Source organism: Mchenga conophoros, linkage group LG4 (genome assembly GCF_057382185.1).
Source record: "Mchenga conophoros isolate Kocher_MC1m ecotype Shallow Benthic linkage group LG4, M_conophoros_male_GT1.1, whole genome shotgun sequence".
Lineage (NCBI taxonomy): Eukaryota > Metazoa > Chordata > Actinopteri > Cichliformes > Cichlidae > Mchenga > Mchenga conophoros.
In genome coordinates, this window is record NC_140529.1 from 38,339,005 (window position 1) to 38,351,953 (window position 12,949).

The 12,949-nt window shown below is 42.8% G+C and overlaps 1 protein-coding gene across 2 annotated transcripts in view; it reads left to right on the forward strand.

Annotated features, from left to right (window-relative positions):
• Nucleotides 1–12,949, forward strand: part of doc2a (double C2-like domains, alpha) — an 81,581-nt gene that overhangs the window by 38,250 nt on the left and 30,382 nt on the right. For both annotated transcript variants that reach the window (XM_085272313.1, XM_085272314.1), the window contains 2 exons: nt 1,328–1,402; nt 5,239–5,348. In XM_085272313.1, coding sequence (XP_085128439.1) covers nt 1,328–1,402; nt 5,239–5,348 — 185 coding nt within the window. The remainder of the gene's footprint in view (nt 1–1,327; nt 1,403–5,238; nt 5,349–12,949) is intronic.

Sequence of the window (12,949 nt, forward strand, 5' to 3'; positions counted from 1 at the left end):
ACGTTCAGCAGAATAATCCACCAATTCTAAGGTTAAATATTTGATAGAAACATTAAGAAGCAGCTTTTTGTGCGGGCAGTGAATCCACATTATTCAAACACGATCCAGCTCTGACCCGATGTTGCCGTGGACACGGGACCTCTGGCGGGTGCAGCGAGTCGCTCTTGTAGGTTTATACATGTGAACATTAACACTGTTCGACCGTGGCTCAGGGGGTTGGGAAGCGCATCTGTAACCGGAAGGTCGGCGGTTCGATCCCCGGGCTCTCTGTCCTGGTCGTTGTGTCCTTGGGCAAGACACTTTACCTACCGCCTACTGGTGTTGGCCAGAGGGGCCGATGGCGCGATATGGCAGCCTCGCTTCTGTCAGTCTGCCCCAGGGCAGCTGTGGCTACAACTGTAGCTGCCTCCACCAGTGTGTGAATGTGAGAGTGAATGAATAGTGGTATTGTAAAGCGCTTTGGGTGCCTTGAAAAGCGCTATATAAATCCACTCCATTATTATTAGAGGAACTGCAGGTTTTTCAGCTTCAGCTGCTGGAGCCCAAACTCAAAGCTGTAGGAGAGTCAGACACAAACGCCATGCGTCCACGTGAACGACTGTGGCTGAACCAACTAACTGCTCACACCATTCAAATGAAACTGGATGTCTGACACTGATGAACAAAAGTACATGTAATTGAAACTCGAGGTATCATAGCTGTCACTTGTGACACTGGATTATATTTCAGGTAGATGTGGAAGGTCAGATTCTGTGTGGTGCCTCGGTCTCATTAAAAATGCTGTGGGTGGGGGTGGAGGGGAATATGCACAGAAGGAGAAATCGCTTCGTCTGCCGGCACTGCAAATGTCAAAGCTGTTGAAAGAGATTTAGGAGCAATTTGTCACGATGTCTGCTCCCACTGATGAGGTCAAGAGATTCAAATCAAGTGTTTCATCTGCCCGTGTGGAAAAATCATCTGTCCTGTCGCCTCTTTTAGTTTTTATACTCCTGAGATGTGAACAGCCGGAGAAGATGTGGAGAAAATGTCAGGAATCACAGGTTATAGCGGCTGGATTTATAGTAAAGTGGGAATTCTTGGTTTTGGGTTCCTGTTCTGATTCTGTATTTATTCTAATGATACGTTCCAGGTGACATATTTCACTTCCTCTCTTAACTTTATTATTATGATAGTTTTTATAACCTTTCCTGGGTTAGTCTCACGGTTCATGTAGAGGATAGCTGTACCTGCCGTGACGTTCCTCTCGCCATCTTCGTGATTGTAATCTGGATGCAATGAAACATCAAATAATAATAATGATATGCTCACTTGCTTCTGTTATCTGCAGGGTCTGAAGCCGATGGACTTCAACGGTTTAGCTGACCCGTACGTCAAACTGCACCTGCTGCCCGGAGCCTGTAAGGTGAGAGACCGTTCATAACCACAGAGGGTTGGTGTGACAGAGCGGGACGCTGGGATTGGGCAGGATGGAGGCAGACTGTGTGGACCTCAAAAGCTCCAGTTGAAAGAAGAAGAAAGTCCCACTGAGTGTTCAGGTGTTTCTGACCTGCAGGCTGTGCCTCATGTTTCCAGCATGAGCTTGATGAGGAGCACTACAGCACTTCTCAGGAAGGGAAAGAAAAAGAGGAAACACTCAGCTGACCTCCCATCATTCCACAGTGGGTGATGGCAAAAATGACTGATGACTCATTAGTGGCAGTAACTGAAGGATGCTTGTAAGGATGCTCCAGAGTATCCTCAGGTGAAGGAGGTCATCTTAATGTTGTTATGACTGCAGATGCCTCCAGATCACTTCACTCTGTTAGAAACCTTCATGAGAAATGCTTTACTTCCTGTTTTATTTTGAAAGTATTTTTCACCGTGTGTCTCTGGTGTTTTTGCCTCTGTCTTGTTTTCCTCTGACATCTTGCTTCACCACGGCACTAATCTCTGAGATTTCATGCTTTCACTTTCATACTTTGCTACCTGCCGGCTCGTCGCCCTCTTTGTGATCGATACCACAGGGTTATACCAGTGATACCAGTGAAACATGGCGAGGGCAAGATTTGAGTGTACCGACTAATTCAACATCCCAGACTATCAGACACTACTCGTCCTTTAGATCCTGCTGTGTTTGGAGAGATGTGCACACGGAGACATCAGTGCCCTGACGAAACAGCTGAAGGGATAATAACCTTCCTGCAGATGCTACACATACTTCTGCTTATAGGGCTGTTCGATATAACCATATATATCTGATGACGATATAAAAACGTCTTTCGTTGCATTTCACGCTATCGTTTGTTTCGTGGTGTCTCAAAATAAACTGTTTACATTAATATTTGTTCATGGTTCTGATGTCACTGTAGTGGCTATATTAATAAAGTTCTCTCTTCCTCTTATATTTAATATAACCACACTACAGACGGACAAGCGCCTGTTTTTATGCGTTGTCGTTAGCAACAACGACGGTAACAGCATCGCGTGTCCGCTTGTTTATGTTCCACATAAACCTTTCACAATAAAGCTCAAGATCCTGTTGAGACTTTTCAAAATAAACTGAATAACGTGAAAGAGCAGATTATTTACGGATGAGAAGTAAAAAAGAGCCGCCAGGTGCTAAAAAATAAACCTTAGACTCAAACATTAGAACAGCTTTCCCCCGCAGCACGCCGTGTAATAAATACAAAGAAAACGGCGCCGTTACAACTTATGTCTAAACATGTGTCGTTTCATGCATCGGTTAAAACACTCGACTCCAGCTACACGACGCGCAGCTGGAAACACGTCAAGCAAGTCGAGCTGCCCGAGATTCACAGAATTTACAGAAAATGTTACATGTTTGTGATTTATATGGTTATCGGACGATAGATGTCTGATATCGGGATATGAGGTTTTGGTCATATCGCGCAGCCCTATCTGCTTATCTAGAACAAAGTTGCTGTTGACGTTCGACTTTGTGTTAGGGGAAGCCACACAGAGGTGCTGTAACGTAAGTAAAGATGATGACTCTGTTACAACAGTTCATCCCACACGAACATCAGCGTGAATTAAAGATTTTGTTTGGAACAGTTTCACAGTAAAGCCAAACTGGACCCTTTGAAGGACACGACAGCCTTCATCATGAAAGACGGGCTTGAGTCTAAACCACTGTGGGCAGGTTAGAAACTCCTAAAAAGAATCTTATGTGTTATAAATTGTTTTCTTTCATGTCACTAGTTTGACCAAAGTGCAAACTGTTTGCTCGGCGCTTGTTTCGTTTTCATTGCTGGATAAAGGAACAAGTGAAATTCTCTCCAGCGTGAGGATGAAGTAGCATCAGCAGAAAATGAACAGTCGACGGACGTGTTTCTACACATGAAAACGGGAACTTTGTGGGCGGAGCAAACACCTACAGAGAGGTGCGCAGCACAGCTAGTGTAACTGAACAAATAAGAGGACGAAGCATCGCCCTCTGACCTCTGTGTCACTTCCTGCTGCTTAAAATGGCCCATATGGAAAAGAAATAGTAAAAACTTATATGTGATTACCCATGAAAGTGGCCACTTTCTCATTACTTTCATACATTGTTTTAGTAAGTATCCAAAACATACAAGTTTCATTTATATAATTTTTAAGGGATCTTATATCTGTTTTCACTCTTGTATGCTTTTCATACAAGTTTCACACAAGACAGATACAAACTTTATAAGATTTATCTTTTCCATATGGGGGATGTTGTTTATTTCTCTCACACCAGATTTGGTCGAGTTGAGTTTTTGTTTTTTTTTAGCAGCTTGGGTAACATCGGTGTCACTGACTCATTGTCATTTTCTCTCTGCATTTTGATGAGCCGGAGGTAAAGGTGCCACTCTGCTCGTACAGCCACAGACCGACCAGATTTATTTTTCTGCTTTTTCTTATTTCCTCTCAAATATTTGCCGTTACAACGGCGTTCACATAAAACACGGTCAGGTTCTAATAATGAAGTCAGTGTTCAGCGCATCAGTACAGTATTCACAGCGCTTCACTTCAAGCTTCAAACTCAGACATGCAGACATGCACCACTGTAGGCCCGACTGGTGGCGTGCTGTAGACGCGGTCAGAGCGGCCGTCGGGTCACACCGAGTGCGTTCTGACAAAGTGGGACGTTTTTGAACTTCCTGTGTAACAAATAACACCAAACATGTTGTTTTTGGATAAAATTCATCCTCAGCGTGAAGAAAAGTCGACCTCGTGGTCTGATTGGTCAAATCTGATTATTCAGGTTCAAAAAGTCGAGCTTAGTTATTAATAACTATTCATTTACCATTATGAACAGTTAGACTACAGAAGCTGTTGGGGACACTCAGCGCTGTCGTGTCAAAGACAGGAAGTTACAGGAAGTTACAAGACGTTAGGAGGCTGGAATCACGTGACTGTTACCTTTTAATATCCATGCTTCAGAAAATCAAACTGACATCAGTTTGACAAAGTTGATCATGTTCAAAAAAGTGTCACAAGGTTTTGTTTCCCACGGAGGTTATTTTGTGTGAGAGCGCTTCACTTTGAGCAGTCAACGATGCAAAACTGCTCTAAGAATAAAAATATGCAGCTGGAAATGAGAAGAACATGATACAGTCAGCTGAAATATGTAAAAAGTGATTTTATTCTGGTTTCGTGGCCTCTGTGTTTACGTAAAGCCGCCTGTGAGCGCCTGAAATGTAGCGTCCACGGTTCAGTGGTGGTGCTGGCAGCACATTTTTGGCTTCGGCTCATTTCAGGATTTTCAGAAGCCGTTTCAAAGCCATGAAACGAAATCCTCCTCCTGACACGAGCAATGTGTAAAAATACTGAGGACGGATTGTCTTTTATCCTGATGCTAGTTAAGTCTCTCGGCGGGTTTCCGGCACCTTCGCTGAAGTGATGCTTTGATTTTTGCTTTATTAATTGTGCAATCTTTGTGAACTTGAGTTTATTGCTGTGAGGAGACAGCAATGACTGTCTGGGTCCCCAAATAACATTAAAGTTTATCTCCATCTTGGCTCTGGTGTGAAAAAGAAAATCTTCTCTCTGACCTGTTTTTCCTTTCGTCCTGTTGTTGATGGGATCTTATTTTTATTTGACTTTTGTCTTGAAGCGACGCAGCCACGAATTCAGTCTTTAATGAGATTCATACCTGAGCTTAAAAAGGTTTAAACACATTTTCTGCACTGTTTGAACTTCTGTGCAGAGCTGCTGAAATGAAATGTCAAACTGTGTTAGTAATTACTAATATCTCTGTGTGTGTGTGTCCTTCAGGCCAATAAGCTGAAAACGAGGACGATCCGTAACTCCCTGAATCCAGTGTGGAATGAAACGCTCACTTATGTCGGCATCACAGAGGAAGACATGCACAGGAAGACGCTCAGGTCTGTGTTTATATCTGCGTGTGTGACAAACACACACTGGGGATAATTCATCACATCTCATTTCAGAGCAATTATGCTCACAGCCATTAATCAGCTGCTCTTACATCCTGACATTCAAATCAAATCACAAATCAAATCAAATCACTTTTTATTGTCACATCACATGTGCAGGCACACTGGCACAGCACATGCGAGTGAAATTCTTGTGTGCGAGCCCCACAAGCAACAGAGATGTGCAAACACAACAACACAAACGAGCAAAATACAAGAATGGCCAACCTGAAACTAATAAATATATGTACAATATATAATAGTATATGCATTTCTGGATGTGTATACTAAATATTTTCCTACGTGTGTGTGTGTGTGTGTGTGTGTGTGTGTGTGTGTATACACATTTTTACAAATTAAATAGTAAAAAAATAAAATAAAATAAAATAATAATAATAATAATAAAATATATAAAATATACAGAGTTGAATATGTGCAGAACAAGTGGCATTTATATACAGTGTGGAGTGCATAATGTTGAAGTTCCAGTAGTGAAGCTGAGGTGTCTATGACGTGTTCAGCAGTCTGATGGCCTGATGGAAGAAGCTGTCTCTCAGTCTGCTGGTACGGGACCGGATGCTGCAGAACCTCCTTCCTGATGGAAGTAGTCTGAACAGTTTATGGCTGGGGTGACTGGAGTCCTTGATGATCCTCCCCGCTTTCCTCAGGCAGCGCTTCCTGTAGATGTCTTGGAGGGAGGGAAGCTCACCTCCAATTATCCGTTCAGAGCACCGCACATATGAAGCTCAGTTGTCACATTTCATTAGTTTAGCTGTCGGAGCAAAAAGCTGCACCAAGATGAAATTAAATGTTGTCTTTGCTGCTTTTCGCAGCTATCAAACACTTTTTGTTGCCAATATTGTATCAAGATCCTTCCCCGACTCTCTGGCTGCCTCTAACAGTCTGATTGGACTGAATCAGTCCTTCACAGAGTCAGAGACAACAGCAAAGAGCGCACAGCGAGCTGCTGTGAATAAAGCAGTTTGTCAGAGTTATCAGATAAACAGCTGCAGCCAAAAAAGGCTTGTTGTAGTGAATGAAGCCATCGTAAAAAACTACAGTAAACATCAGAAAGACTTTTGGGTTTAAATGACAAATGAGCCTCAGCCATCTTTATTCTGGCTGATGATGGCTAACACTAAGCTAACATGGACAAATAGCAAGTTGCTCTACAAAACCACAAGCTGTGATTTGGTAAATAAGTTTTACCCCTGATGAAGGTAAAAACATGCCCCAGATTTTTAGTGGTGCATGTTGAAATAATTTACACTGCAAACAAAAACCCAGAAATTAACTCTCAGTGTCCATAATCTGATGTCGGTGTGAGGGTCCAGCTGTGTGCCAGCAGAGGTTGGACCCAAACGCAGCACTGCAGAGACAAGACATGAACTTGTGCTAAAGACCGAACACTGAGACGAATAATGGACGGGACATGACAACAAGACTGACAAACAGGAAACACTGCCGACAACACACAAGCAAAACAGTAAGGGGACGAAACCAGAGCCACTATGGAAAACTGAACTAGGAGTCACTCTGGAAACACCAGAACACAAAGCACTGGATCAGCGACCCAGGACAGCGTGTGCCTAACATTATTCATAAAATCACAGAGTGAAAACCAGTGTTGGGACTAACGCGTTATTAAGTAACGCGTTACAGTAACTACGTTATTATTGTGGTAACGAGCACTGTAACTAGTTATTATGCCAAAATCAGGAACGCGTTAGTCGTTACTGGGATTTAGATTGGCTCGTTACTCGTTACTTCGTGTGGTGGCATCGCGGAGCTTCCACAGATTCAGTAACATTAGCAAGTGGTGGAGGCCAGCAGGTGGATGAAGGAAAAGGGACGCAGAAGGAAAAGAGACCCGAGGCGGCCGCCGGTCCAAGTGTGAACTGAACTTCAGGTAAGAAGTTATGACCTGCAGTCTCTCTGGGTCAGATATAAACCAAGTTTAGGTGGAGTTTATTTTGACTTTTTCCGTACTGCGTACTAGCTAGCATGACGGAGTTTCTATACAGCTGGGTGGTGCTATGAAGTTAATGTTGTTGAACTTTATTTTGTTCATAAGTTATTAGAGTTGCCAACCGTCCCGTCTGGTATTCAGAGAAAATATTACGGTTTCTTATTGAGGTGAAAAGGAACAGTTTGTCCCGTAATTCAGCTACAATGAAAAAGACACAAAGCTGGAGTTATTCTGTGTTTACGCTGCACAGCTGCCTCTTCTTCTCTCATTCTCCCCCCTCCCTCTCCCGTTTCTACTTCAGTCATGAAACTGATCAGTGATCAGCTGATTGGCTCTCTTGTTTGTTTATCGCCCACTTTGTGCCAGAAAGAGGAAACCAGCAGATGTCTCGCTAAACAACAGCAGCACGTTTAAGCTTGATCAGCTATTGTTAGAATTTATTTAATATTAATTTCTAGTATCAGCTGATGTTTGCTGGAGCCACAGCTGTAAACCTGCTGGTCATGATGTCGGTTTGGTTATCTGGTGAGAGGGAAACATGAAGATGAAACCAGGAGATGTCCTTACTGAATCATCAGAGCTGTGATGGAGAAACAGGTTTACCTTTTAGGTGACATGGATGAGTTGAAGTTATGAACTGTTTCTGAGAGACAAATAACACCAGGATCCTTTTCTAAGTAGCTGACAGCTGGTAACTGTGCAGGGGCGGGTCTAGCAAAGTGTTGCCAGGGGCCAGGTAGGGCATTAACAGGGAGAGGGGGGCACAAAGAAATACTTTTCTTTCTTATTCTCATTTAAAATGTCTCGCTTTTAAAAAATAATTATCTGAATCTTACAACAAACGATTGATAGATTGATGCATATATACCATCAGAACAGTGAACATCACTGTCACAACAGCGTTTATTTTCATTCAAAGGCTTTATGATTTTTCCTATAATGGTGGGCCGGTCTCTAGTCAAAGTGCCCGGGACGATTTTCTGTCCCAGTCCAGCCCTGTATGCAGCTCATCTGCAGTCTGGTGTTTCCTACATCTTCCTATTCAGAAGGCAGAATTTCAGAGTTCTGAGTACAATCAAAAGCACCACGACTGCAGTTTTTGTGTTGGATGTAAAAGGCGCACATGACGCTGTGACGTAGGCTAGAATCATGGCAGCAGTCAATGACGGTCCAGGCGTGGGATTTCTCTCGTGGAAATATGCACATTATCTTTTCCTTTCTATTGGTAGGTGGCACAGTGCACTGTGGCAAGTAAGCAAGCTAGAAGACTGCAAAGTTATGGAAGCAACACATTAACAAGAGAATTCTGAGTAAAACCAAAGTTACTTTCCCTAGTAACTAGTTACTTTGAAAGTAACGAGTAACTTGAAGTAACTGAGTTACTTTTGAGAGAAGTAACTAGTAATGTAACTAAGTTACTATTTTAAAGTAACTTACCCAACACTGGTGAAAACTACCATCAAGTAAATAAAAGAGCAATGACAAAGATTCAGACCATACTGAGACTCCCCACTTGCCTGACAGGGCCGTGCAGAGAGGTTTAAAGGGGCGGGTGCCCAAAGTTAAAAAGGGGCACATTGAACCAGGCTGAATAACAACACACATTCATCAAGAATCTAATATGGGAAGGGCAGGGCTGTGTTGATCTGAGACTGTAGACATTAAAAAGTCCACAGGAGAGATGGTAGCAGATTAAACAAGTGTCATGAGATAATAACAAAATGCAAAGATTGGTGACAGCGCTTGGAACCATAAGGACACAAAAAACTGTGAGAAATAATTTAGGCTCTGCCTGTGAATCACTCTTTGCTTCTCTTCTTCCTTCCATCCCATCATTTCATATATCACTCTCCACTTGCTGTCTATCTGAGAACAAGGCACAACTTGCTATTGCAATAAACTATAATCTAATTATCCACACCTAACAACTCCTGCACTTAATCTAAAATAAAATGATGACAGAAAAATGTTATAGCCCTGCCTTTAGTAGCCTCACACAGCTCTGCTGTTTCCTCCTCATGTCCTTACCAGCCATGTCTGCACAATGTTATATCATGAGTAATATTTTTTTTAAAAATCCATCTAAATAAAACACACACATGCACACACAGTGACATTTTAGACCTTCTTCAGAATACTGTATATACTATGGGCATCATGGTGCTGATCCAGAATCCTTACATTATTATTCAGAGCTACAATAATAAAGCAATGAGGAGGGGGAAGTAATAAATATGAAATAATGTATTTATGATGATTGCATTTGTTTCACTATCCACTCTGTGCAGGGCAAAGCTTATTACATGTTTAAACTGTAGAGATACAATCATTTTACTGCTGTAACATCCAACTTTTGTCTTATTTAAAATATAAATCTAATATAATCTGCTTCTTAATGTATGTTCTTTAAAATACAGCTTGTGTTTTTAAATATATTATAATAATTATTATGTGGACATGCATATTAGATCGTTTTTTAGTGAAATATAATCCCTCCAGAAAGGCAGGAAACTTACTTTAAAACTAAACATGTTCCCTAAAACGGGGACAGAGCTACAGACCCATGACAGCCTTACACAGGTAGCCAGCAGCTGTGACCAGCACTACCTGTGCAGTTAATAAAAGGACAGGTAATGTTTGTCGCGCTGTTGCACACACAGCACGCTCGTTTGTTTCAGTTCGTCAGTCCAACGTGTACGTAATAAGCTAACACTCCTGGGTGCTACACACTACAGTGTGCGCTGTACACCTACTTACTGGTTGTGTCGCATCAGTCTGTGTCTCTGAGTTAACTTGTGTTTCTCCTATAGCTCCGGACCGCTAAAAATGCGCGTGCTCTTTGTGAGCTCGTTCCCGGCTCGTAACCAGCGCGTTCTGCCGTCAAGGGCGATCATTGGTTAAATGTGATCATGTGACTGATGCAAGCCAGATCCTTTTATTTAGCAAAACTGTGATTAATAGTTAAATATTATTGTTGAGGGGCACAGACAGGACTCCGCACGCACACACACATAAAAAATAATAATAATTTTTTTTTAAAAAGTTACCTCAACAAAAGGGCACTTTGGGCACCCATCAGGAAAGGGGCGGGTGCTCAAGCCCCTCTACCCCCCCTCTGCACGTGCCTGTTGCCTGATCACGGACATCAGAATATCTGTGGCTTCTTATTTAAACTTGTTGTGAGTCCCTGCAGTTAGAAAGTCCTCGGTCATGGTTCATGAGAGAAACAACCACACGACTGAGTGAAAACCTAACCCTGACCAGGCTGTCATTCACTGCAGCAGTCACAGTTAGAAGCTGTGGTTTGTAGGGCTGAAACATGTTTAAACACATTATCACAGGGTGTCACAGGGTGTCACAGGGTGTCACAGTGGCAGCAGTAATAAATAGTCTGTCTGGGTCCAACGATGCAGCACCGTCTGTACTGATTCTCTGATACTGTGCTGGTCTGAAGAAGAAGTTACTGTTTCCACAGCAGCATACAGAATAAAATAGTATAATTCACAAAATCAACACTGTTAATAGTAAAGTGAAAGACTAATAATGCAGTAGTGCAAATTTTTATGTATAGCAGTGATAAAAATCAGACTCATGCTGAACTGTGCAGACGATGTAGCGTGCACTGAGATTGTGCAAGAGAGAAAGAGTGGTAGTGCAAGCGGCATTAATAAAAATATATAGAGTGTAAACCTGAAGAGACAGCAGCATGAAGGGCGATCCAGAAATGTGTGGAGTCTGTCCTGACAGGAGTGTTCACCTGCAGAGAGAACAGCATCATCTCCTGCAGCGTTCCTCAGGTGGGTTCTCCACGATGGGTTCTCCACGATGGACAGCAGTGTGTTCAGTCCTGACCCTCACTGACTGACTGACCAATGATTGAATCGTTCCAGCCTTGACCCTGCTGGCACCTCTGGCGACTGGTAGAAGATCTCCAACATGTTGGTGCACATCACTGAAGGATCTGAGCTGAACGTAGAAGCAGAATACAGCGTGCTCTGCCCTCCAGGCTGTTGGCAACATGCGTGACGTACAGAACATATGACAGAGGCAACAGCTCCTTTCAACGTGATCGTCCTGCTGCTTTTTCATTTGACTTCAGAGTGCAGCATAATCAGAAGTGTCCTGTGGAGAATTGTGGCGTGGTCTTCTAAATGATGGAGCCCCCCTGTACTGATAAACGTGTGTTTGCAGCACAGCGGGACGGTGAACGCAGCGGGAAGCCTTCGATTACGGAGCTCGGGAGCAAACGTGTGGAAAACACCGAAGCAAAGCTGTGAATGAACCTGTGAGGGAAACACGAGCTGGCGTCTCACGGTTCCTCCTGAAGCAGTGACTTCCTTGTCCTGGCTCCTTAACGGGATCCTCCACTCCAAAACTTTTCATCATCAAACACTCTGCTTCCTTCTTTACAAAGAAAGCTGTGATCTGCTTGGATTTAAAGGGATTTGGGATAATAAATTCTGGCTGACACAAGTTTTATTCTTTAGAGGTAAAACTTTGCTGTCTTGTTGCTTCGGGAGCTTTAACTTTTCCTTAAGTCATCAGTCTCTGGCTTTAAGCTTCTGACATGCATCCGTGATTTGAAGCTGCATAAATAAAAGAGACTTATATTATATTTCATCCCATGGAGGTCCAGTACAGCCATGAAAGCAGACTGAACAGAGAGACGTTATCTGGTAATTGCAGCCTCAGGTGATTATCGGTCATTTCTGTCTGCAGCTCGGCTGTTCGGGGCCATTACCCGCTGCTTTTGTAGCCTTTCATTTCTTTACAATTTGAAGACTGAATCCGCAGAATTAGCTTTTAATCGTTTCATCTGAGCCGTCACTGAAGTATAAAAACATGAAGACTCTCAGTGCTCTGATTTCTAAATGAGTTTGCACATCAGATGTAATGATACAGATGATATCGTTGGATCTGATGTGCAGCGTATGACTCTTCTGTCTCTGCTCCTCGCTCATAGCCTGAAAACCTCTGAAATCCAAATGAAAAAGTAGGCCGAGCAACAGCAGCCCAGTAAGTGCGGCGTTTCTTTGGCCTCCCGTGCACAGGAGTTGTTTGACTCTTTTCAGTTTGGCCCACGCCAAAACCATAAGTGTCAAACCTTGGCTGGATTAAAGAGCTGAACATTGATGAAAACAGCTGAGATCTGGGTTTGATCTCAGCGCTGCGACAACGTTTTTCGAAGGTTGGGGGAAAAGTTGAAACTGTGTGTCATTCAAATACTCTCCTCACTATGCTGTAAAAGTCAGATGATGACACTTCTCACTTTTCAAAACTTGAAAAACGTCTAAGAATCCGTTGTATTAATGTCCTTACTTCCTAAAACAGTCTCGGTTATAAAACTTCACATTTTAACAAACAGGTTTTTGCTTTCTGAACAAAAACACCTGTTTGGAAAACAAGCTTAATTAAAGAGTCGGGGCTTAAAAACACAGCCTCTCACCCCGTCAGCTCAGGCATTGTGTAACCACACAGATGTGTACCTTTCGTGGACTCACTACATCACGGATTAATCTGTGGTTATACAGCAGTTTCTACTCTACGGGATCAGTCAAATAAAACGCGCCTCATTCACATA